This window comes from Scyliorhinus canicula, chromosome 5 (assembly GCF_902713615.1).
Source record: "Scyliorhinus canicula chromosome 5, sScyCan1.1, whole genome shotgun sequence".
In the NCBI taxonomy this organism is placed as follows: domain Eukaryota; kingdom Metazoa; phylum Chordata; class Chondrichthyes; order Carcharhiniformes; family Scyliorhinidae; genus Scyliorhinus; species Scyliorhinus canicula.
Genome location: NC_052150.1, coordinates 225,609,288 through 225,634,423, shown reverse-complemented (window position 1 = coordinate 225,634,423; position 25,136 = coordinate 225,609,288). Strand labels below are relative to the sequence as shown.

The window sequence follows — 25,136 nt, the reverse complement described above, 5'->3', positions numbered from 1 at the left end:
TTCACCCCCCTATGGATTACCATTCACCCCCCTATGGATTACCATTCACCCCCCCCTATGGATTACCATTCACCCCCCTATGGATTACCATTCACCCCCCTATGGATTACCATTCACCCCCCTATGGATTACCATTCACCCCCCTCCGCCTTACCATTCACCCCCCTATGGATTACCATTCACCCCCCTACGGATTACCATTCACCCCCCTATGGATTACCATTCACCCCCCTCCGCCTTACCATTCACCCCCCTATGGATTACCATTCACCCCCCTATGGATTACCATTCACCCCCCCCTATGGATTACCATTCACCCCCCTATGGATTACCATTCACCCCCCCTATGGATTACCATTCACCCCCCTATGGATTACCATTCACCCCCCTATGGATTACCATTCACCCCCCTATGGATTACCATTCACCCCCCCTATGGATTACCATTCATCTCCCTATGGATTACCATTCACCCCCCTATGGATTACCATTCACCCCCCCTATGGATTACCATTCACCCCCCTATGGATTACCATTCACCCCCCTATGGATTACCATTCACCCCCCTATGGATTACCATTCACCCCCTATGGATTACCATTCACCCCCCTATGGATTACCATTCACCCCCCTATGGATTACCATTCACCCCCCTATGGATTACCATTCACCCCCCTATGGATTACCATTCACCCCCCTCTGGATAACCATTCATCCCAGGAAGTGGCTCCAACTGGGTGGTTTGGGAGGGAAGTAGCCAGGTACCTGGGCCTGCAACCTTTCCCCTTCGTATGTGGCACATTGACGTGGGGTAACCAGCCTGGTCCTCACATGGGTTGGCGAAGGAAAGTTACAGTGATTCTGGACCTACAGGAAAACAACCAAGCGATGCATCCAGTTCGGAGTCAACCACATCGCTGTGGATCTGGAGTTACGGGCAGGCTAGACCACGTAAGGACGGCAGACTTCCTTTCTTAAAGAAGGAGAGCTGCCTTTATCGTCAGGTTGGGAAGTTATGTCAGGAAGTACTTCAATCAAGTGGGGGGGGGAGAGAAGTCAATCTTCACCAACGGTGTGAACCATTCTCATTGTGAATCTGCAGTCCTGTTTCACACCATTCCTGGTTTTCTTTTGTGCTGACTTGGTTTAAAACAGTTTGCCAATTCATTATGATCCTGTTTTAGGTCATTGGCATTGACCAATTGCAAGCCAAAGTCTTTCTCCATTTTCAAGCACGCGATGATCTTACCTGTGCCCCCCCCGGCTCGGAACTGTGTGTTGGCTGGAAGGGAATGTCTTCTATTCGGGGCGCCTCTTCCTGCACATCTCCCAACTTCAGATGTGTGTCTGGTTCGCCGATCTGCCATTAAGAACAAGAGTTCAACTTCGAATGTCAAAAATCGCGCACCTGAAAAGATTTACTTCTGAATCCAGGCATTATTTCTGGGCTGTGTGGCCTATTGGCCGCGTCCACATATCCACAACAAGAGAAAAAGATGTGGTATCTTGAATGGGAAGTTGTTCAAATCTCTGTGTGGGAGTGGCACTGCGGAAGGTCAGGACGGGGTACTCAAACTGATATCTGTCGCCGTGTGATATTGTCAGAAAATGAGTGGCAGGAGCACTCCGTTGCACTCTGATAGGTTGAGCTGCCAAGACAAGTGAGCCAGCGAGCATGAGAGGTGTAAAATTAGGTGTATAGTTTCGGACTAAGGGTCGGCCCATTTTAGATGAGGAGGAATTTCTTCTCTCAGAGCCTCCTGTGAATTCTCTTCCTCAGAGAGACTCAGCCACTGAGTAAATTCCAGACTGAGTTTCGTGTTTCTATCTACAAGGGAATCGAGGCTTATCGGGGTTGAACAGGAAAGTGGAGTTAATGCCACAATCAAATCAGCTATCATCTTCTTGAATGGTAAGTTCAAGGGGCCAAATGGCCTTGTCACAGAATTTACAGTGCAGAAGGAGGCCATTCGGCCCATTGAGTCAGCACCGGCCCTTGGAACGAGCACCCTAATTAAGCCCATGCCTCCACCTTACCTCTGTAACCCAGTTACCTCACCTAACCTTTTGGACGCTATAGCATGACTAGTCCACATAACCTGCACATTTTTGGACTGTGGGAGGAAACCGGAGCACCCGGAGGAAACCCACGCAGACACTGGGGAGAATGTGCAGACTCCACACAGACAGTCACCCTAGGCCGGAATTGAACATGGGTGCCTGGCACTGTGAGACAGCAGTGCTAACCACTGTGCCACCGAGCCGCTCCAATTTCTCATGTTGCACTGAACATTGATGGGATCAGGGTCCTGTGGCAGAAAAGTGGGATGGTCAAAAACACCATCAGCGTGTAGCTTATTACACACACTGTATTGCCAGAGTTGTACAACATGCTCCCCAACTCTTCAGATAACTCATTGTCTATTTGAAAACATGCTGTTGGACATTAGTACTTTTGCTAACATAGAACATACAGTGCAGAACGAGGCCATTCGGCCCATCGAGTCTGCACCGAACCACTTAAGCCCTCACTTCCGCCCTATCTCCATAACCCAATAACCAGTCCTAACCCTTTTTGGTCACTAAGGCCAATTTTATCACAGCCAATCCACCTAAACCTGCACATCTTTGGACTGTGGGAGGAAACCAGAGCACCCGGAGGAAACCGGAGCACCCGGAGGAAACCGACGCCGACACGGGGAGAACGTGCAGACTCCGCACAGACAGTGACCCAGCGAGGAATCGAACCTGGGACCCTGGCGCTGTGAAGCCGCAGTGCCAATCACTTGTGCCACCGTGCTGCCCTGCTAACGCACGTGGTTGACTTTTAAATGCTCTCTGAAGTGGCCAAGCCAGCCATTCAACCCCATAAAACCAGTGCCCCTGGCTTTTCAGGCAGTAAATGCCCAGCAGTGATATGACAAATGGAATAAATACGACTGCTCACTAACTTAACATGTTCCTAGTTTACGGTTTGGATGAGGAGTTGGCAAGACAGATCTTTTATTACGCTCCTGTATTATCTTTTATTAGACCTCTCTGTGTGTTTCGATATACTACGGAGTGTAATATGTGTTACTTAAACCTTGGTGACTGATGAGGTCTTCTGAATCTCGATGAAGAAAACTCGAACTCGTCCAGTGGTAACAAAAGGTTTATTGAGTAACTATAACAATAATTTTGTGATTCTTTACTTTATCATTGATACTAGTGATAAGGTTAACAAGATCTAACTACAGTAACTGCACTAACCATCTGAGCTAATCTGATACTCCTGTCCTGGTCACAGTGCACACAAGAGAGAGGGAGAAAGACCCAGGGCGCGATTCTCCGATCGCGGGACAGAGTGTCCGTGCCAATGACCGCGCGGGCAGTAGCGGTTCTGTCCCCCACTCCCCGGCGCGCACTGGGGGCGACACGCCAACACGCGCATGCGCGGTGGCTTTACGGAACGCGCTGGCCCTGACGCAATATGGTGCTGGGGTTCTGGGGCCGGACAAGCAACAAAGTAGGCCCGGGGGGGTAGAAGGGGGTAGAGGCCGGCCCGCCGATCCGTGGGCCCTGATCGCGGGCCTGTCCCCGTCAGAGACCCCCCCAACCCCCCGAGGAAGGAGCCCCCCTCCGCCCCCCACAGGCCGCCCCCCCCCCGACCCTTCACACAGAGTTCCCGCCGGCAGCGACTAGGTGTGGACGCCGCCGGCGGGTCTCTGCTTTTTCCGCAAGGCCGCTCGGCCCATCCGGGCCAGAGAATCGGCAGCCCGGCCTGGCACAGTGGCCCGCAACCAACGCCGCGCCAAACGCACCTCGGAGAATCTCGCACTGGCGTCGGGGAGGCGTGACGCGGTTGAGGCGAATCTCCGGCCCGGCGCGGGGCTGGGAGAATCGCGCCCCCAATGTGCTTGCTTTTTACACCCCAGCTGGTCCGGCCCTCTATTGATCATGTGGTGCTACCGATTACACATTAACCCCTTGTGTACACACAGAAATCACTACAGCAGACATGCCAGCAGAGATCGGTGAAATCTCGCCCGTGTCAGTTCACCGTGACATGCGACACAGCCTTTTTGGTGAACTGATTGCCCATTCTGAAACACCTTGCTGAACATGAGTACTTTAGCTGACTTACTGTTTGTAGGGAACATTTCATTTATCTTATCCAACGTCGGGTCACTCTCGTCTTCACTCGATTCCGCTGTGAAATGTGGAGGAAGAATGTCAGTCCTCATTCAGTATTTGTCCATTCACATATCAAACAAAATCATTCCAGCATTTATTTTGGCAACGTGTCGATCGAGTTCAATTTTGTAAATGACAATTCAGCAACGTACTGTACTCTACCAGAATTGGCAATAAAATAGACCCATTTTCATTTGTCATGGAAACCAGCTGCAGTGGAGATTTAAATTCATCATAGCTGCCATGAATGCTGCTGAAGCTTAATTAGGAATGGTGTACATTCAATTAGGTTGCACTTTGAACCATTTGGTTATCATAATAGATTGTATCTTGGCATGGGAGAAAGTCTGGGAGCCAGTAGGTTGGCTGACACCTTATCCCGAGGGATGGAAATAGGGGAGTCATAGAACATACAGTGCAGAAGGCCATTCAGCCCATCGAGTCTGCACCGACCCACTTAAGCCCTCACTTCCACCCAATCCCCGTGATCCAGCAACCCCAGCTAACCTTTTTAGTCACTAAGGGCAATTTCTCATGGCCAATCCACCTAAACCTGCACGTCTTTGGACTGTGGGAGGAAACCAGAGCACCCGGAGGAAACCCACGCAGACACGGGGAGAACGTGCAGGCTCCGCACAGACAGTGACCCAGCAGGGAATCGAACCTGGGACCCTGGCCCTGTGAAGCCACAGCGCTAGCACCGTGCTACTATGCTGCTCTGTCAAGGAAAAGAGGAGTCTGAGCTGGACCATGTGATGTTGAGGGTCGCAATGGGAAGAATAGTTGCTGGAATTTTCCAGCATGGGTGAGATTGGGAAGCAAGTGGAACCAATAGACGTCAAAATGCCAGGAGCAGGAGTTTAGGGAGGGTTCCTGAGGAGGATGGAACAATGAATGCTCCAGGCATTCCATGAAAAGGACAGCAAACACTACAGGACCCATTCAGGTTCCCGCAAATATGGCCGGAATTCTCCGGCCATTGGGATTCTCCTTTCCTGCTGGCAGCGTACCCTGCCATGGGTTTCCCAGTGGCGTGGGGCGGCTTCAATTGGAAATCCCATTGGCAAGCGTCAGGAGTAGAGAACCCCCATCGCCAGCGAATAGCACGGGCAGAGAAACACACGGCTGGGGGACTGTAGAATCCAACCCTATGCCTTTTATTTGGAGGAAGTAAATAGAGTCAAAGGAGAAGTTGAGATCAAATGCCACAAGATGGAGAAGGATGGTGGTGGATGGTGATTGGTTGGGCATCCATTCAAGACTCCTGGTGAAGAATGAGGGGAGCGATGAGGACGCTACAATTATCATCCATGCCCTTGATTCAGCGAGGACTGAAGTGTTGTTGGAGATGTATCAGGTGTAGCTTTGGAACATAAGAACATAAGAACTAGGAGCAGGAGTAGGCCATCTGGCCCCTCGAGCCTGCTCCGCCATTCAATGAGATCATGGCTGATCTTTTTTGGACTCAGCTCCACTTTCGCGCCCGATCACCATAACCCTTAATCCCTTTATTCTTCAAAAAGTTTCTTTGAAGCCTACTCGTGACAATAAGTGATTTTCACTTCATTTCATAACAAAGATGATCCAGCTATGTAAATTGACAAAGCTGATTCATTAACACTACTTTAAACTAGATTTGAATGCATTCCTCAGTACAAAGGTTGCTAAAATAAACTATGCTGTAACTATCTCTACAAACTCTCAAATACACAACTACACTCTCACACCTAAACACCTTCTCTCTGAATTAAGGGCTGATATATATGTGACTGTTCTTGATCACCATCTGGTGGTCAGATCATAGAATTTCCAGTGCAGAAGGAGGCCATTCGGCCCATCAAATCTGCACCGGCTCTTGGAAAGAGCACCCTACCCAAGCCAACACATCCACCCTATCCCCATAACCCAGTAACCCCACCCACCCAACACTAAGGGCAATTTTGGACTCTAAGGGCAATTTAGCATGGCCAATCCACCTAACCTGCACATCTTTGGACTGTGGGAGGAAACCGGAGCACCCGGAGGAAACCCACGCAGGGAAAACGTACAGACTCCGCACAGACAGTGACCCAAGCCAGAATCGTACCTGGGACCCTGGAGCTGTGAAGCAATTGTGCTAACCACCATGCTACCGTGCTGCGGTATTTCCTGTATTTCCATGAAATAGTTAACCCTTTATCTCCCATACAATAGCCATATTGTTACAGGGATAGTTGATAACAAGTAAACGGTAAACTATGCACAGGCACAGAGACCCTAAATGGGTCTTCGCTCTCTGACTTCTGGCTTCATACTGTATGGGGCTGTGAGGAAATGAATAAATGAATGTGATAAAATTAGGCACTAGGACCCTGAGGGCACTGTGGTCACAGACAGAACAAAGGAAAGCAGAAGTTTCATGGCTCGCGGGGATGGTAACCTCGTGGTCAGAAGTTTGAAAAAGATGCTGGGGTTACAATGCGAAGTGACCAATTAGGATATAGGGCCAGGTCAGGAGGTGTATAGAATGACCAATGGGAAGCTTATATGTGAATCTTACTGTGATTTTGAATATATCAGCAGAAGCTTCTTTGTATTCTGTCTCTCTTTATTCTGGGCTCTCAGAAGACAGTGTGTGTGTCCTGAGGTCCTATGGATTGAGTCAGCCTTGCAAGTTGGTTATTATTAAATGATATGATACCTGCAAATCCATCTCAGATTTTATTGAATCTAGACTGACAGCAAATTAACCAGGAATCGACAGCTGTGGGTACTTTTTCCCCATTGGCCATGGTTTGCACACTCCCTCACAATAGGCCCTGAGCAGGTCATGTGGGCCGTGAGGGCTCGCCCCTTAAACCTAGAACTTAGGATTCCTACAGTGCAGATGGAGGTCACTCATCACACCGCGTCTGCGTCTCCCCAGGCACCATCTCCTGCCCTATATCCGTAACCCCACCTAACTTTGGACGATAAGGAGCAACCCAGCTAATCTTTGGACTGTGGGAGGAAACCGGAGCACCCGGAGGAAACCCACGCAGACACGGTGGAAGTGCAAACTCCCCACAGACGATGACGGAAGACCAGAATCGAACCCCGCTCCCTGGCATGTGAGTCTGCAGTGCTAACCACTGTGCCACCCCAGTACAGCCCAAGGGTGCCACGCTACCACAATAAGGTAAATGGGAAAATGGAATTGATAAATAGAAACCAAATCCTTCCGTTAATCTCATTTTGCAGCAAATTGTTTAACATTAATACTCTAGCCGACTTACGCTCGCTTTCTTCTGTCGGAGTCATGTCCTCAGTTGACTCCTCTGTGAAAATAGAAGATAAATAGAAGTTCTCATTCAACATTTCTGCATGAATGAATGCAATAACTATTCCCACAGAATGTTGGCGTAAGTATTAAATTCATGTTAGATAATTTGATGCGTCATGCCTCAATTTTCAGCAAGCATAAACCTTTTGCTCTTGAACACCTTCACTGGCTCAATGAACAGTAATGAAATAACTCAGAGGGCCTGATAATGATGGGAACCTGGTGTGAACTGGCAGAATAACAGAGCTGGATCATCAGCACATTGTTCACCCTGTAAAACGTGCACGCCATCTCCCGTTCCTGAGGTTAGCTTTCACCAACAAAATCAGAAAATGCTGGACAATCCCAGCAGGTCTGACATCATCGGTGGAGAGAGAGAAGGGAGCTAACGTTAGCTCCCTTCTCTCTCCACAGATGTTATCAGACTTGCTGAGTAATTCCTGTCTTTTCTGATTTTGTTTCGGATTCCAGCATCCGCAGTAATTTGCTTTTAGATTTCACCTCTCACCTCCAGAGCCCCAACGCCCACACTGAAAGGGTTCTTCCTGTCTGTCCCTGTTCATTCCCTCATTGCCTCTTTCTTTTATTTCTGCTGTTACATTATTGATTCATGAATGTTTAATGGACCTGTGACTTTAAGGTAAAGTCCCTTTAATTCGAACGGGAAGGTCGAGAGGTCTGCACTGTTTTCGACTGACATCGGTAATGACCCGAATAGACTGATGTGGCCGGTGGCCAATGACTGGGCCTCGGGGCTGGTGCTCTGCCCGGTAACAGATGGTGATTGGTTCTGTTCCCACTGAAATGGTTCAGTCATCTAAAGGCGTTTCAGTTTAGGTTTTGGCAGCTGAGGGAGAAAAACTATTTTTCCCAACCTGTTTTCTCCAGTTATGACGAGCAAATTCTCACCAAGAAATCACGGTGGGAACCAACTTTCTCTCTACAGGAAATGCTGGTGCAAACAGAAACCAGAATCTGTTAAATCTCTCTGCAGAACAGGCTAGTGTGAGGCCAGGAGCCTCTTCTGGAAAAGCTGCGATTAAAATATTGCTAACTGCAAGGTGGATCATTATGGTCTGTAAGCTAGAGACTTTAAACCAAACACATATTGTAAAGAAAGTGCACTGAAGAACTCAAATCTGAAGCAAGCACTCATATCTTTTCACTTCAATCGTTATTATTTTTTTACCCCTTTCCACCCCTGTGTGTTTGTCTGTCTTGCGTGTGTTGGGAGAGGATGGGGCAGTTAAAGGGGAGTCTTGTAGATAAGCAGCTGTATTCACCACATTTTTCATATTGGTTCTAGTTATAAATAAACAGTAATTATGTTTAAGCTTTCAAGTCTGGTGCCTGTAATTATTGGACAGCAGGGCCAAAGATTGCAGGTACATTTGAAAGAATCATCAGTTGGCTCACTTGTGTTGTGACTCCAGGAGGGGTGGGGCTGGAATTGACTGCACATTTGTCCAGGGTGTCGGAACAACACCACTTCTGCGAAAATCTGCTAAATACGACAGGAAAAGGTTTTGTAGAGTAATAAGTGAAGACAAAGTAAGAAATAGACGACTTTCTCCCGACTTCCTTGGAACACATAAGTGGTCCCGACTTTATTTTTTTCTAACGTCTCCTCCGTCTCCTTTATCTTAAAGAGATAGCTTGACCTACATATCCATTACGGCTGTTAATGTGTTAGGTTTCTAGAACACTGACAAGGGCTTGCAACAAACAGTTGCTTATTCATTGGCTGAGCAGCTACTTTATGATTGCACTTGGCCCGGGAAGAATTACCGACACACGACCATTTTTATAACTGTGTCATCATGTGGTCACTCAGCCTGCATCTTCCACATTTAGTTGGAGCAGTGTGTGCGAGTGGAAACTGTGAACACACAAATTAAACAGGCTAACAATTCAAATGGTGAAGCATGCATCAAGCTGCATCACGTCTCCTCACCCACTCGCCCCTCCCAATACCCTTTTCATTGTAGAAAGGTGAGATTCAAAGGCCAGTTCTAGACTAGAAGGTCCCAGAACTTTAGCCAGAACTTTCCGGCTGTCCGTGCCAGCGGTTCCAGACAGCGCAACCCCGCCGTTTGCGTCACGGTGGCGAGGGGGGCATTCAGCAGAAAACCCTGTTAACGGCGGGGCGAGATCACCCCCCCCCCCCCACCGCCCCGAAGTGATTGGCTACCTCCCGCCACTGTGAAAAACACGGCGCGTTGGATGTAATTCCCGCCCCTTGTGTTCCAATTTGCTCAAATGCTTTTGAGTGTTTGGTCACTCTGGTTGCTCGTGTTGTAGACTTTCCCAGGCTGGTATCCTCAGTGTACAAGGCTTGGTGGGCTGAAGGGCCTGTTACTGTGCTGTATTGTTCTTTGTTCTTTGTGTGCTCAGTGGGTGCAGGGCTTCCTGCATTGGCCTCTGGAGGAATCTGCATGCCTATTGGCCGGTGGATGGATGACTGGAGTGTTATGGTGTCTTTCGGCACTGGTTCCGATACCTGTAGGAGGTGAAGTTGGTTGCGTATCTAATGGGCACTGTCTGAGGCTACGGATTAATTATTTGGTTATTGTTTAACACGGCCAGCTGGTCATGGCCATGTGCGGTCTGAATCCTGACCAATTAACCCGGTATTTGAGGGCCAAGTCTGTGGGAATCGCGATCATAGTGCATTTTGCTTCTCAATCTGCGTTGTGTGAGGGCATCATTCACATTGGTTTCACGTCTGGGCTGCAGCAGAGCCTTTGCATTGGGAGTCATGGGCCTGGAGAAGAGGCAGTGTGCTGACAAGAACAGGCCCTGCCATGGTAGATTTCGCAGGATGCAGCAGAGTAAACTGCGATCCCGTGCACAGTTCTCCAGGGAGTGCTGAGCTGAGCGGACAGCTCGTTCCACCAGGCCTTTGGACTGTGCATATAGAGGGCTGCTCGCGATATGCTCAAAGTCCTATGTATGTGAAACGTTTTGAAATTCAGTGGAGATGAATTGGTGGATGTTGTTTACGATGAATCTCTGAGGGGCGCCATATGTGACCAAGTGTCTCTTGAACTGTGTTACTTGTCCGTTTGATGGTATTTCAAACACCCGGAATACGAATCGACTAAGACTAAATATTGTTTATCGTTCCATTCGCAGATATCAGCTGTGGTGTATGACCATGGGAGATCCAGGATGTCATAGAAATGCAGCAGTTCTTTTGCTGGATGTGGGCCTGCAATACATTGGACGGTGCAAACCTAGAAACCTCCTTTTCCATGTCTGCATACATGGAGGGCCAGTCTTCACGAAAGGAGACAAAGCAGACTGTGGAAAATAGCGAGGAATCGCCCTGCTCCCCATCGCTGGGAAGATCGCTGCCCAAATCCTCGCTAGACAACTTCTCCCAGTCTCTGAACAAATCCTTCCGGAAAGCCAGTGTAGCTTCCGATCAAACCATGGAATAACGGACACGATTGTCACTGCTCGGCAACATTAAGAGAAATGGAACAACTACATGCCTTCATCGACCTGACCAAGACTTTTGACTTTGGGAAGTACTATGGAAGACCCTGTCAAAAGTCAGCTGTCGAGAGAAATTCACCAACATCCTCCGTCTCTTTCACAGCACGATGTCGGTGACAGTCCTCACCAACGGAAATAAGACACCTCCGAGGTCAAGACTGGAGCCAAAAAAGGGATGTGTCATTTCCCCCTCCATTTCTCATCGCCACCATCCTTCACTTTGTCAAGAATAAGCTTCCCAGTGGAGTGGATGTTGTCTACAGGATGGACGGAAACCCTTTCAACCTCAGCCGGCTGAAATCCAAGAAGAGAACAACACTGACATCGCTTGTGGACCTTCAATATGTGGATGACATCACCATGTCCGCTCTCTCAGGAGAGAATTTCCAAGTCATGCTCGATACCTTGGCAGAAACAGACCAAAGAATCGGTCCCAGCTTCAACCTCAAGAAGACTCGAGTCCTTTACCAACTGCCCCAGGGCAAGATCCAGAGCGGATTCTCCGTCCCTCCACACCCGCTTTCAGGTTCGGCACCCCCCCCCCCCCCCCCCCCCCCCACCGGCAGCAGGATCCTCCGTCCCGTCAGCCGGCCAGTGGGATTTCCCATCGTGGCCACCCCCACCATCGGGAAATCCGCAGGCGTGAGTGCGATGCTGGACAATGGAGAATTCAGCCAACGCAGAATCCTGCCTCAATCTCTCCCCCTCCATCAAGGTCAATGGAGAACCCGACCAAAACTGGAACATTTCCCCTTCCTGGGGAGTGTGTCCAATCCGCAGGCTGTCTCCTTCAGATGACTAAGGATGAGGATATCTGACGACTGCAACATTCGTGCTGACACCAAGATCCTCGGTAAAAAAAACAGTTGTCCTCTCACCTCTTTTATATGGCTTAGAAACTTGGACTACAGACAGGCGCTACCTCAAGGCCCTGGACAGGTACCGTCAGTGCTGTCTGAGGTCAGCCGGATGAGTATCAGCACCCTGGAAGGAGCCAAGAACACCAGCATTATCCGAAATAAACTCCACTGGGGCGGCCCTGTGTTTAGGATGTCAGAGGCCCAACTGCCAAAGGAAATCTTTTTTGCCCCGCTCAAGGTAGGCTCCCGAACAAGAGGAGGGCAAAGGTCACCCTGAAGACTCACCTCAGGTTCGCTAATGCCCATTAGGGAAGGAAATCTGACATTGGTCACACCTGGAATACTCTGAACAGTTTTGTCCTTTTATCTAAGGAAAGTTAAACTGGAATTGGAGGCAGTCTAGAGAATGTCCACTGGGTTGATCCCGGGTATGGAGGGATTTTCTTGTGAGGAGGGGTTGAATAGATTGGGTCTGGACTCATTGGAGTTCAGAAGAATTAGTTTATTGCTCATAAATTGACATCATTGAGACATATCGGATTCTCAGGGGGTTTGACAAGGGAGATGCTGAGAGGATGCTTCCCCTTGTGGGAGACTCTAGGACCAGGGGGTAGAATCTCAGAGTAAGGGGTCACCCATTTAAGACAGAGATGAGAAAGAATTTCTTCTCTCAGAGGCCAGTGGTTAGCACTGTTGCTTCACAGTGCCAGGGTCCCAGGTTCGATTCTCAGCTTGGGTCACAGTCTGTGCGGAGTCTGCACGTTCTCCCCGTGTCTGCGTGGGTTTCCTCCGGGTGCTCCGGTTTCTTCCCACATGTCCCGAAAGATGTGTGTGTTAGGTCATTTGGACATTCTGAATTCTCCCTCCATGTCCGAACAGGCGCCAGAATGTGGCAACCAGGGGATTTTCACAGTAACGTCCTTCCAGTGTTAATGTCAGCCTACTTGTGACAATAAAGATTATCATGACAGTGAATCTGTGGAATTCTTTACCGCAGAGAGCTGTAGAGGCTGGGTCGCTAAGTATGTGCAAGGCTGAGACAGATTTATAATCAGTCAGGGAACTGAGCGTTACGGGAAAAGGCGGGAAAGTGGAGTTGAGAGCTATATCCATGATCTCATTGAAGAGACTTAGAATCATAGAATTTACAGTGCAGAAGGAGGCCATTCGGCCCATTGAGTCCACATCGACCCCATAACGAGCATCCTCCCAAAACCCACACCTCCACCCTATCCCCCTAACCCAGCAGTCCCACCTAATTTTTGGACACCAAGGGGCAATTTAGCATGACCAATCCACCTAACCCGCACATCTTTGGACTGTGGGAGGATACCGGAGCACCCGGAGGAAACCCACGCAGACACGGGGAGAACATGCAGACTCTGCACAGACAGTGACCCGAGCCGGGAATCGAACCCCGGTTCCTGGCACAGTGAACTAGAAGTGCTGAGCACTGTGATGGGCCGAATGGCCCACGTCTGCTCCTATGCCTTATATTCATTCGATTCTGATCCACAGCAATGTGATTGACTCTAACCATTCAGTTGAATCCAACCGCTCGTCTTCAAAATGGGAAACTGTCGATGCTCCCTAGACATTGGAACGTACAGCAGCAAACCCAGCCCTGTCGACCCTGCAAAGTCCTCCTACTAACATCTGGGACTTTTCCAATAATAGACTACTTCCTGACTCATTTGGAGGCATAACCATTCAGTAAACTCACTGCCTATTCGAAAGCATCTTGTTGAGCATTAGTGCTTTTGCTGACTCACCCTCAGAGCTTTCCGTAGATTCTGTTTCATCACTATCGTCGGTCCCTTCAGCTACCGCATGGAAAGAGAGAAAGGATAAAAATTCTCATTTAGCATTTGGACTTTAACATTGGACGAATGTTGCTGTCATTAAACAGGCGCTGGTAATAATACGTGCAAAAGAAAAATACTGCCCACACTGCAAATCTGAAATAAAGGCAGAAAATATCAGGAAGTCTGAAAATATCTGCAGATACAAAAGCAGAGTTAGTTGAAAAAAATGAGACTGACATGTCTTTGATCTGAAATGACGTTGTGTAAAGTACAGACACTCTGCATTCCTTCATCTGAAGGAGTTACGTCAAACCAGTCTTCATTAAACTGGACCTTGATCTTGGCAAAAGAAGATGATGTAAAGGGAGGGAATAGAATTCCTTCTGATAGGTTATCATAATGATGATGATGATGGCAATGAGGATAATCAAGCGGATAAGGCTAATGGACAAACAGGGGTTCCCCAATGTCGAGTCTGTACTGACCCTCTGAAAGAGCGCCCGTGACCCACTCCCCTACCCTATATCCCAGTAACCCCACCTAATCGTTTCGACATTTGGGGGAATTTATCATGGCCAATCCACCTAACCTGCACATCTTTGGACTGTGGGGGGAAACCGGAGCACCCGGAGGAAACCCACGCAGACACGGGGAGAACGTGCAGACTCTGCACAGGAAGTGACCCAGCGGGGAATTGAACCTGGGTCCCTGGCGCTGTGAGGCTGAAGCGATAACCACTGTGCCACGCTTGACCTCAACTGCTCTCTGAGGTGTAAGCAAGCCATTCTACTCTATCAAATCAGGGCTCAAAAGGATAGGGTGTAAATACCCATCAGTTGCATAGAACCTTGGTAAGGACACATCAGTTGTATAAAACCTTGGTAAGGCCGCACTTGAAATATTGCGCACAATTCTGGTCGCCACACTACCAGAAGGATGTGGAGGCTTTGGAGAGGGTGCAGAGGAGGTTTACCAGGAAGTTTCCGGGTCTGGAAGGTGTTAGCTAGGTGGCGAGGCTGAATAGACTCGGACTGTTTTCATTAAAAAGACAGAGGTCTACAAGATTATGAGGGGCATGGATAGAGTGGATGGGCAGGCACTCTTTCCCAGGGTGGAGGGGTCAGTCACCAGGGGGATGGGTTTAATGTCCGTGGGGCAAAGTTTAGAGGAGATGTGTGAGGCAGGTTTTTTACGCAGAGGGTGGTGAGTGCTTGGAATGCGTTGCCAGGGGAGATTGTGGAAGCAGATACATTAACGGCGTTCAAAAGGCATCTTGACAAACACATGGATGGGATGGGTACAGAGGGATACGGCACAAGGATGTGCTGAGGGTTTTTGGCAAAGGTTGGAATCATTTAAAAAAAAAAAAAATTTAGAGTAGCCAATTCATTTTTTCCAATTAAGGGTAAATTTAGCGTGCCCAATCCACCTACCCTGCACATCTTTGAGTTGTGGTGGCGAAACCCATGCAAAGACGGGGAGAATGTGCAGAGTCCCTGAGGGTAGCACGGTAGCACAGTGGTTATCACTATGGCTTCACAGCACCAGGGTCCCAGGTTCGATTCCCCACTGGGTCACTGTCTGTGCGGAGTCTGCACGTTCTCCCCGTGTCTGCGTGGGTTTCCTCCGGGTGCTCCGGTTTCCTGCCACAGTCCAAAGACTAGCACGTCAGATGGATTGGCTACGCTTAGTGTCCTAAAAGGTTAGGAGGGGTTATTGAGCTAGGGGGAACAGGGTGGAAGTGAGGGCTTAAGTGGGTTGGTGCAGACTAGATGGGCCGAATGGCCTCTTTCTGCACTGTTTATTCTATGTTCCACACGGACAGTGACCTGGAGCCGGAATCAAACCTGGGACCTCGGCACCGTGAGGCAGCAGAGCTAACCACTGCGCCACCTTGCTGCCCCATCCTGGAATGAACTAAATCTGACTGCTTCGTGACTCTTCCTAATTAATGGCTTGGATTAATAACGGGCTGGACAAGAATGAAACTGGGGATCTTAACCATATCACCACTGTCAGTCCACCATCGCACGTGACATGACCTGACTTGTGCAAACATCTCGTTGAACATTTGTACTTTTTCGCTGACTCACTGTCATCGGTACCAGGTGTCCGACTACAGGTGTTATCCATGGTTTGTTCGCTGTCCAGAGTTGAATGCATCGGACCCAACGACGAGCCAGTGGAATCCATAACTGTGAAATGAGAAGATTTCATTCAACAATTAAATTTCAAACAGGCAGAAATGTGTCAGAAATCAGGCAGTAACGTGTGAAATTACACATTTTGGTGGGAAAATTATTTATCGGAACAAATTAAAGGATCACATTCTAAAAGGGGTGCTGACACGAATTGCTGCTCGCCGTTTTTTAAGGCAAACAGCGATTTTCCCCAGGCCGATGGGCCGAGTTCCCGGGCCTTTACGGCCGTTTTCACGAACGCAAACACACCTGCTCTCACCGTTCGTGAAAACGGCCGCAAAGTGCCGTCCCGGACAAACATGGCTCCGATTGGCAGGGACAGGTTGGCATGGGCCCGCGATCAGTGTCCACCGATCGCGGGCAGCGGGTCCGATACCCGCGCACTCTTTGTTCCTCCGCCGCCCCGCAGGATCAGTCCGCGGGGCGGCTGAGGGGCATGACGGCCCGCGCATGCGCGGCTGACATCATCGTGCGCGTCAGCCGCCGTGACGCTTGGCGCGCGGGCTTAGCAACGGTCGCTAAGCCTGCGATGCCGTGCTTCACGGGGCCCCGCTGCTAGCCCCGCCCGGGGGGGAGAATCGGGTCCCGGGAGGGGGCGCGGAGGCTGCCGTGAAACACGGCCAGTTTCACCGCAGCCTTTACGACTCGCCGCATTTGCGGAGAATCGCGCCCATGGGATCCTACAATTCAGAATCGGAAGCAGAATCCTTCGGTTGTAGTCATTCAGAAGCAAATTGTTTAACATTAATACTGTAGCTGACTCACAGACGCTGTCATCGATCGCAGACAATTCATCGAATGTTGACTCAGTTGTTTCTTGAATTGTTGAATCCACTGTGAAAAAAGAAAAAAATGAAATGAAAATCGCTTATTGTCACGAGTAGGCTTCAATGAAGTTACTGTGAAAAGCCCCTAGTCACCACATTCCGGCGCCTGTTCGGGGAGGCTGGTACGGGAATTGAACCGTGCTGCTGGCCTGCCTTGGTCTGCTTTAAAAGCCAGCGATTTAGCCCAGTGAGCTAAACCAGCGCCTGTAGTGTTGGTGGATCGGTGTATTTTGCAGTAGCTCAATAACTGTTAGTGTTAGTAGTTTGTATTTTATTTAATCTAGTTATTTGTTTTTAAATTTTAGAGTACCCAATTCATTTTTTCCAATTAAGGGGCAATTTAGCGTGGCCAATCCACCTACCCTGCACATCTTTGGGTTGTGGGGGTGAACCACTGTGCTACCGTGCCCTCAGGAGATCACCCTAAGGAGTGGCTAATGAGATAGCTGATGCATCGCTTTCAATTCTCCAAATTGAATTCAAGAATGAATTTTAAAAAGTGCAGAAAGTAAGAGCTCAAATCCCACCAGGACAGTTTTAGAATTTGGATTTAAGTTTTTAACAGATTGGAAACAAAAAGCTAATCGCAGTAAAAGTGACGCTAAGCTATTTGCCAATGGAGGAGGTTGGAAGAGTGAGTAAGCCGGGTGGGAGGGGGTCTTTGATTATGCTGCCCGCTTTCCCCAGGCAGAGGGAGGTGTGGATGGAGTCAATGGATGGGAGGCAGGTTCGTGTGATGGACTGGGCTGTGTTCACGACTCTGAAGGTTCTTGCGGTCCTGGGCCGTAATTTGCTTAAGAGAAAAATAATTATAAAAATGATTACGTTTATCTGATTGCAAGGCCAACATTTTCATGGATGATTCTTAACTGGTATTTAAAGGGACCTTACGCACCAAGGAGTGGTATCAAGCTGTTATTCCGGGCACCGAAGGCTGACATAAATGCCTTGCTGATGAGTGTTGGGTGGGGTTACTGGGTTATGGGGATGGGGTGAAGGTGTTAACCTTGGGTAGGGTGCTCTTTCCAGGAGCCGGTGCAGACTCGATGGGCCGAATGGCCTCCTTCTGCACTGTAAATTCTATGTCTATGTTCTATGAGACCGTCACGTTGAGTAGGAATCATGAATGAGTGTATTACCACTTGTACTGACCATGGTTATAGATTTGATCAGAGACTGCTGACATCAATGTGGGCAGCATAATAATGTCATGAGGGATTTTCATTAAGTATATTGCAGTGTGATACAATAGAACCTGATATATAAACCCATTGCCCATTCAGAAAATTCCTGTTGAGCATTAATAGGTTTGCTGACTCACAGAATCCAGAAAATGAGTGGCTGCTAAGATCCGTTGACATATCCTGGGTTGTAATGTCCTTCGTGGCACATGTATCTTCATCGCTAAACGCGGTGGAAAATGTCTTCATGTCACATGTATCTTGATCGCTAAATGAGCTGGAAAACATCTTCTGATCAAGTGTGCTTGGGCATGCTGTGAAAATAAAAGTTCTTATTCAGCATTTAGATGTTAATAAATCAAACTGCACTTACAATGATCTCACCTCATTGGACAGGGGCAAGCAGACGGACGTTTTGATGCCCAAACCTCAAATGTCCCATCAAACATCAAGCTTATCCAATTATTTTTAATTCTTGCATCTTTTCCAATCGTTAAACCAAAAAACAAACAAACAGCAATAGCATTGAATGGAGACCGTTGAATTGTTAAGAACATGTGAACAGCCTCCTCGAACAGGCGCCGGAATGTGGCGACTAGGGGCTTTTCACAGTAACTTCATTTGAAGCCTACTTGTGACAATAAGCGATTTTCATTTCGACAACAAAGCACCACCATGAATATTAACATGTCGTTCACTGTGAAAAATGACTAAAGCAGATTTCGTCTTTCTCCCACAAGCTCAAAGCAGGATAATAACCACATCCTTATTCATATTGGATTCCATCTACCGTGTCCTAGCACAGCCAGTTAGCTGCTCTAAGCCTCCTTGAAGCCCCCTTGTACATGCTCCTCATCCTTTACATTCCCACAGTGGATAGCACTGTTGCTTCACAGTTCCAGGGTCCCAGGTTTGATTCCCGGCTTGGGTCGTTGTCTGCACGGAGTCTGCACGTCCTCCCCGTGTCTGCGTGGGTTTCCTCCGGGCTTTCCTCCCACAAGTCCCGAAAGACGTGCTTGTTAGGTGAATTGGATATTCTGAGTTCTCCCTCTGTGTACCTCAACAGGCGCTGGAGTGTGGTGACTGGGGGATTTTCACAGTAACTTAATTGCAGTGTTAATGTAAGCCTACTTGTGACAATAAAGTTTATTATTATTCCCACCTAGTTTGGTGTCATCAGAAAATGTGGAAATTTTACAATTGGTCATTTATAGAGATTGCTGAACACTGATCCTAGTGAGACCCCCATCAGTAACTGCCTGCCCCCTGGAGAATGATCCATTTATTGCTATTCTCTGCCTGTTAGAACCATAAAATCATACAACCATAGAATCCCTACAGTGGCCATTTGGCCCATCAAGTCTGCACCGATCCTTTGAAGGAGCACCCTCCCTGGGTCCTCTCCCCCTGCCCTATCCCTATAACCCCGCAGCCCACCTAACCTGTACATCTTGGAAACTAAGGGACAACGTGGCACGGCCAATCCACCTAGCCTGCACACCTGTAACATTTGTTACTACTGTATTCACTCACAGAGACCTTTCCAGAATCAATTGTGTCTTGGAAGATAACCATCACAATTGCATCCACTAGGGGCTGGTTTAGCTCACTCGGCTAAATCGCTGGCTTTGAAAGCAGACCCAGGCAGGCCAGCAGCACGGTTCGATTCCCGTACCAGCCTCCCCGGACAGGCGCCGGAATGTGGCGACTAGGGGCTTTTCACAGTAACTTCATTGAAGCCTACTCGTGACAATAAGCGATTTTTCATTTTTTCACTCCTGGTCCAGCCTTCTCCTGGAGTCCTCTGGGATGAAGCTGGTCCAGGGGGGGCATTTATCAACATTCAGTCCAGTTAACCTTTAAGACACTGCCTATTTACTAATACTAGTTTCTTTCAGTTCCTCAGTTCCTTTGTCGGCTATTATTTCTGTTGCCTTGGGTGCCTTAGCAGAATATATATCTGAATATAAAGCATTTCTTTAAATACTAGCCATTGCGTGTCTACCATCAAGTCTTTGAGTATTTTATCCTTACCCCACTTGTCTTCATTTTCATTCTTCTGATTTAGGACCTTAAGTTCCAGGCCGAACCCTGCCCCATTCAAACTCAATGCAAATTTCGACCTCATTCTTCTTCTTTCTCTGCGTACTAAGGCAGGCTTTCGCCTGTTTCTGTGGCGAGTAATTCCAGGAACAGATCGCCAGTGTGGTGTCAGGGACAGACAGCTTGAAGGGCACCAGCTCAAATGAAGCCCAGCTGGCCGCGAGTCTCTGCTGCTCTTACCACCCACTCATTGGCATGTGTTGGAAGGATTTCTGCAGGTTGACCCTCGACCTGTTTGGTCAGCATTATGAACGCTCCTTTCTCCTGGGGTGGGACTCAAACCCAGAGCATCTGACTCGGAGACAGGGGCGCACACCACTGAGCAGCAACAAGACCACCTCCTCTCTCATTACACAACCCTAGATGCAAAATAGCCCAATCCCCAGTTGGTTCGTCAACGTATTTCTATTGTTACGAACCCAGTTGGTGTTGTAACTGGACGGGGAGATCTCGGAATAGCGCCCTGGCCTAGAAGGCCAATACTCCTTCAGTAATACAATACTCCTTCAGTAATACAATACTCCTTCAGTAATACAATACTCCTTCAGTAATACAATACTCCTTCGCTCCTCCGTATCGTCAAGGATAACAACCCCCACTCTGAAACCAAATAGCGGAATACACTTCCATCGATTTCTCCTCAAAGTCCCCAGGTGAAAAACCTCGAGTGAGTCACTGGATCCGCTCCGCCTGGCGCGATATGTATCTCGTCCATTCTGGGCACCCTGGCCACTCCCCTGGCACACAGGAACCTTGGCACTGCCAGCCGGGCATCCTGGCAGTGCCACCCATGCACCCTGGAAGAGCTACCCAGGCGCCATGGCACTGCCACTCAAGCAGTGCCAGGGTGTACGGGTGGCACTTCCAGGGTGCCAGGGGCACCTCCAGACTGGCAGAACCAGGGTGCCCAGGTGACAGGTTGGCATTTGCACGAATCTCGCCCAGGGGAACCTTGTCAACTCGAGAGGGCTGAGGGACCGGGATCCTGGGGGCCTGCCCAAGTTTGGGATGGTCAAAAGAGCCAAAAAAAAGAGGCCAAAAAATGAGCACAGTGCAGTTGGATAGAGGGATGTTTCTCGCTGCTGCGACCACTCATCGCTCTGTTCAGCCGACTTTAACTTCAGACCGTTGAATCGCGCCCAATGCCAACCGGTCTGTATCAGTTTAAAGTTATTCCATTTAGAATGAAAAGTACGCCAACAACATTTTAAAGATTAACCAAAATGGTCATTTCTGGCCTAAACAATTGTGCAAGGGTACACTGACGATTTGGATGTGTTCAGCCAAACATGGAAGGGGCATTTAAAGGAATTATTCGATCGTCTACAGGAGGCTGGATTGGTGGTAAGCTTGGCTAAAAGTGAATCTTGCAAACCTCAAGTCACATTCTTAGGCTACACAATTGGACAGATGGCCCCGTGGAATGTGAAACCGAAAGCCATTGAGGAGTTCCCGATACCATCAACGAGGAGGGAAGTTCTGGGATTTCTGGGCACGAGTGGTTTCGACCAGAAATTGGTGCCAAATTTTAGCAGTGCGACTGTTTCACTGACTGAACTACTGAAGAAGCACGGGGAATTTCAGTGGGCGCTTGAATGTCGGGGGGCATTAGACAATCTGAAAACTGTGTTAACCACCGCACCAGTGTTGGCGACACCTAATTGTGCCGAGCAATTTAAGGTGTCAATTGGTGCGAGCGATGTAGGCGTTGGTGGTTGCACTATTACAGGAAGACGGCTAAAGAATCGAAAGGCCTGTTGGTTATTTTTCTCGGAAATTAAGTATTTATCAAAAGAAATATTTGACCATCGGGTAGGAGATATCGAGATTGATGTTGGCGTTTTATAATATTTTAACATCGCACCCATCCCACACCCTGCATGCCCCCCCACCCACCCAGAGGTCGATTGAACAAAGCCTTTGGCAGCCCCCTCATACCCCACCATGCACCACACGACGATAACTGCACCACCAACCATGGCCGGGTGCCCTGCACACACAGGTCACTACTGCAGACTTCCTGTGCAGCCCAGCGACCGAGCGTCTCGCACTGTGCATTATCTACCCCCCCCCCCCCCCCCCCCAGGAGAAGAAGGGAGGAGGGGGGAAAGACCAGAGGGGGCCCGCTGGACCCGTGTGTCCTCGTCGCCACAGAGCAGAAGGCGATGGAGCTGGTCGGGGAGGTGGGAGAGCTACCAGTTGCTCAGTTGGATATTGGCAGTTGACAAACCAAATGAGCCTTCAATGAATTGCAATGTCCTAATGGCAAGTGAGTCACCCCCCTCCCCCCCCCCCCCCCCCCCCACACACACACACACACACCACGCCTACCTGAGATCCCACCATGCACCTGGTCTTTTTGTTGAAGGATCACCATCTGATGAGGCCGGACTGTCCGGTGTACCTTGCCCCCGGCCTCAACCCCTCAACACCCCAGAGCACCAGTTCGAAGATGATACCCACTTTTCATCAGAGCTGTCACCTGCACGCTCCACCATCCCAGAGACTCTCACTTCCGAGAATCATTGATTCAGTGCAGAAGGAGGCCATTCGACCCATCGGGTCTGCACCGGCCCTTGGAAAGACCACCCTGCTTATGCCCACGTACTTGGCTCCATCCATTACTTGCTACTTCTGTTGTTTGGAACAGTGGTCCTGTCTTGTAGCTTCACCTGGTCGACAGCTTATTTTTATGTATGCCTGGTGTTGATCCTGGCATGCTCTCCTGCACACTCCATGGAATCAGGATGGGTTCCTTGACTTGGTGGAAATGGTCAAGTGAGGGACAGAAAACATAGAACATACAGTGCAGAAGGAGGACATTCGGCCCATCGGGTCTGCACCGACCCACTTAAGCCCCCACTTCCAGCCCATCCCCCTAACCCAATAACCCCTCCTAACCTTTTTGGTCACTAAGGGCAATTTATCATGACCAATCCACCTAACCTGCACGTCTTTGAACTGTGGGAGGAAACCGGAGCACCCGGAGGAAACCCACGCAGGCACGGGGAGAACGTGCAGACTCCGCGCAGACAGTGACCCAGCGGGGAATCGAACCTGGGACCCTGGTGCTGTGAAGCCACAGTCCTGTCCACTTGTGCTACCATGCTGCCCGAATATGCTGGCCATGAGGTTACAGATTATGGTCGAATACAATTCTGTTGCTGGTTGTCAATAGAGCTTCAAAGTTGTCCAGCCTTGAGTTTTGTTAGAAATCTATCGCACTTAGTACAGTGATGTGGAGATGCCGGCGTTGGACTGGGGTGAGCTCAGTAAAAAATCTTACAACACCAGGTTAAACTTCGATAGGTTTGTTTTGAATCACTAGCTTTCGGAGCGCAGTCATCTGAGGAAGGCGCTGCGCTCCAAGAGCTAGTGATTCGAAACAAACCTGTTGGACTTTGACCTGGTGTTGTAAGACTTCTTACTCAGTACAGTGGCAGTGTCACACATGATGGAGGATGTCCTCAAAGTGAAGATGAGACTTAGGGCGCAATTCAGCGACCCCATTGCACCCAGCGTGGATCTGGGCACAATGGATGAATCATGTGTGGGACCGTAATCGGGCACTGCGCCAGGCAGGAAACCTCGCTTTTATTCCTCTAACTCCCTCAGAGTGACTAGTTGCGTTTCACTGGCAGAACGGTCTGAAGTGAGTAATTTAAATCGCCTCGTTGGATGGTTCCCGGCCCATCCCAATTGTCCAGGGAAGTTAGAATATTTGGGAAAACTAGGAATTTAAGAAGGGATCCCAGTGCATCTTGGGATACGCCTCAAATCTGACGCTGGGAAACCAGGATGTTCTGAGCCCTTAGAGATCTTTCTCCACATTCCATCAAAAGTAAAAGTCAAGGCATTTTGCTGTGGTTCGGGAATAATCCAAACCCACGACCATCTTGAAGGACAAGAGCAGCAGATACCTGGGAACCCCACCACCTGGAAGTTCCCAGCCAAGTCACTCACCATCCTGACTTGGAAATATATCGGCCGTTCCTTCACTGTCGCTGGGGCAACATCCTGGTACTCCCTCCCTGACAGCACAGTGGGTGTACCTACACCTCAAGGACTGCAGCGGTTCAAGAAGGCAGCTCACCGCCACTTTCTGAAGGGCAACTAGGGATGTGCAATAAATGCTGGCCCACATCTGTAAATGAATCTTTAAAAAAGGATCTCCGGGTAGAAATTGGCAAAATAAACTCTACATAGTTCCTTCAGGTCTTGAAGTGAAACATAACTGCAGATGGGCCTCTCTATTATTTCGTGTCAGAGCAACTACTCTCTGAGGTGACAGAAATCCCCATGGCTACATCAAATCAGGACTCCAAGGAATGGAGAGTGATATCAAAAATGAAATAACTATGGATGCCTCCATTAAACAGATTGTTTTCCATGTAAAGGTCACCCCAGAACTTCACGATGGTCCAAGCCTTACTCACAAGACACAATAGGTGGCCAGGCCACCGTGGCGTGCTGCTTAAACCTTCAACTGAACCCCTCAACGCTCATTCGGAAATATCGCAGCACGGTAGCATGGTGGTTAGCATAAATGCTTCACAACTCCAGGGTCCCAGGTTCGATTCCCGGCTGGGTCACTGTCTGTGCGGAGTCTGCACATCCTCCCCGTATGTGTGTGGGTTTCCTCCGGGTGCTCCGGTTTCCTCCCACAGTCCAAAGATGTGCGGGTTAGGTGGATTGGCCATGCTAAATTGCCTGTAGTGTCCTAAAAAGTAAGGTTAAGGGGGTTGGGTTACGGGTATAGGGTGGATACGTGGGTTTGAGTAGGGTGATCATTGCTCAGCACAACATCGAGGGCCGAAGGGCCTGTTCTGTGCTGTATTGTTCTATGTTCTGATATTGGTACTTTTTGCTGACTCACAATCATTTCCATAATTTATGGGTTGCATCAGGAGCGGGCTGACAAAAATGCCACGAGGGGCCTTAAGTAGGCCACCAGTGTCAGTTGGCCTTGACGTGAGGCAGCGCCCACTCTGAAACACCTTTCTGAACATTGCCACTTTTGAGGACTTACTCTCACAGATGTCCGAAGAATCCGATTGATCGCTATCCTGGGTCGGAAAGGTTGGGCATGCTGTGAAAAGAGAGAAAGAGTCAAAGATCTCAATCAATATTAGCACGCTAACATATTAAAATGGTGGACATGCTATCGCCATCCAACAGGCG

The 25,136-nt window shown here is 49.0% G+C and overlaps 1 protein-coding gene across 7 annotated transcripts in view; it reads right to left on the bottom strand.

Moving 5' to 3' along the window:
• Nucleotides 1–25,136, bottom strand: part of LOC119966628 — a 292,892-nt gene that overhangs the window by 178,813 nt on the left and 88,943 nt on the right. For all 7 annotated transcript variants that reach the window (XM_038798641.1, XM_038798640.1, XM_038798634.1 and 4 more), the window contains 8 exons: nucleotides 24,985–25,044; nucleotides 17,993–18,166; nucleotides 16,610–16,678; nucleotides 15,737–15,838; nucleotides 13,611–13,661; nucleotides 7,431–7,472; nucleotides 4,127–4,192; nucleotides 1,250–1,360 (listed from right to left, as the gene is read on the bottom strand). In XM_038798641.1, the coding sequence (XP_038654569.1) occupies nucleotides 1,250–1,360; nucleotides 4,127–4,192; nucleotides 7,431–7,472; nucleotides 13,611–13,661; nucleotides 15,737–15,838; nucleotides 16,610–16,678; nucleotides 17,993–18,166; nucleotides 24,985–25,044 (675 nt within the window). The remainder of the gene's footprint in view (nucleotides 1–1,249; nucleotides 1,361–4,126; nucleotides 4,193–7,430; nucleotides 7,473–13,610; nucleotides 13,662–15,736; nucleotides 15,839–16,609; nucleotides 16,679–17,992; nucleotides 18,167–24,984; nucleotides 25,045–25,136) is intronic.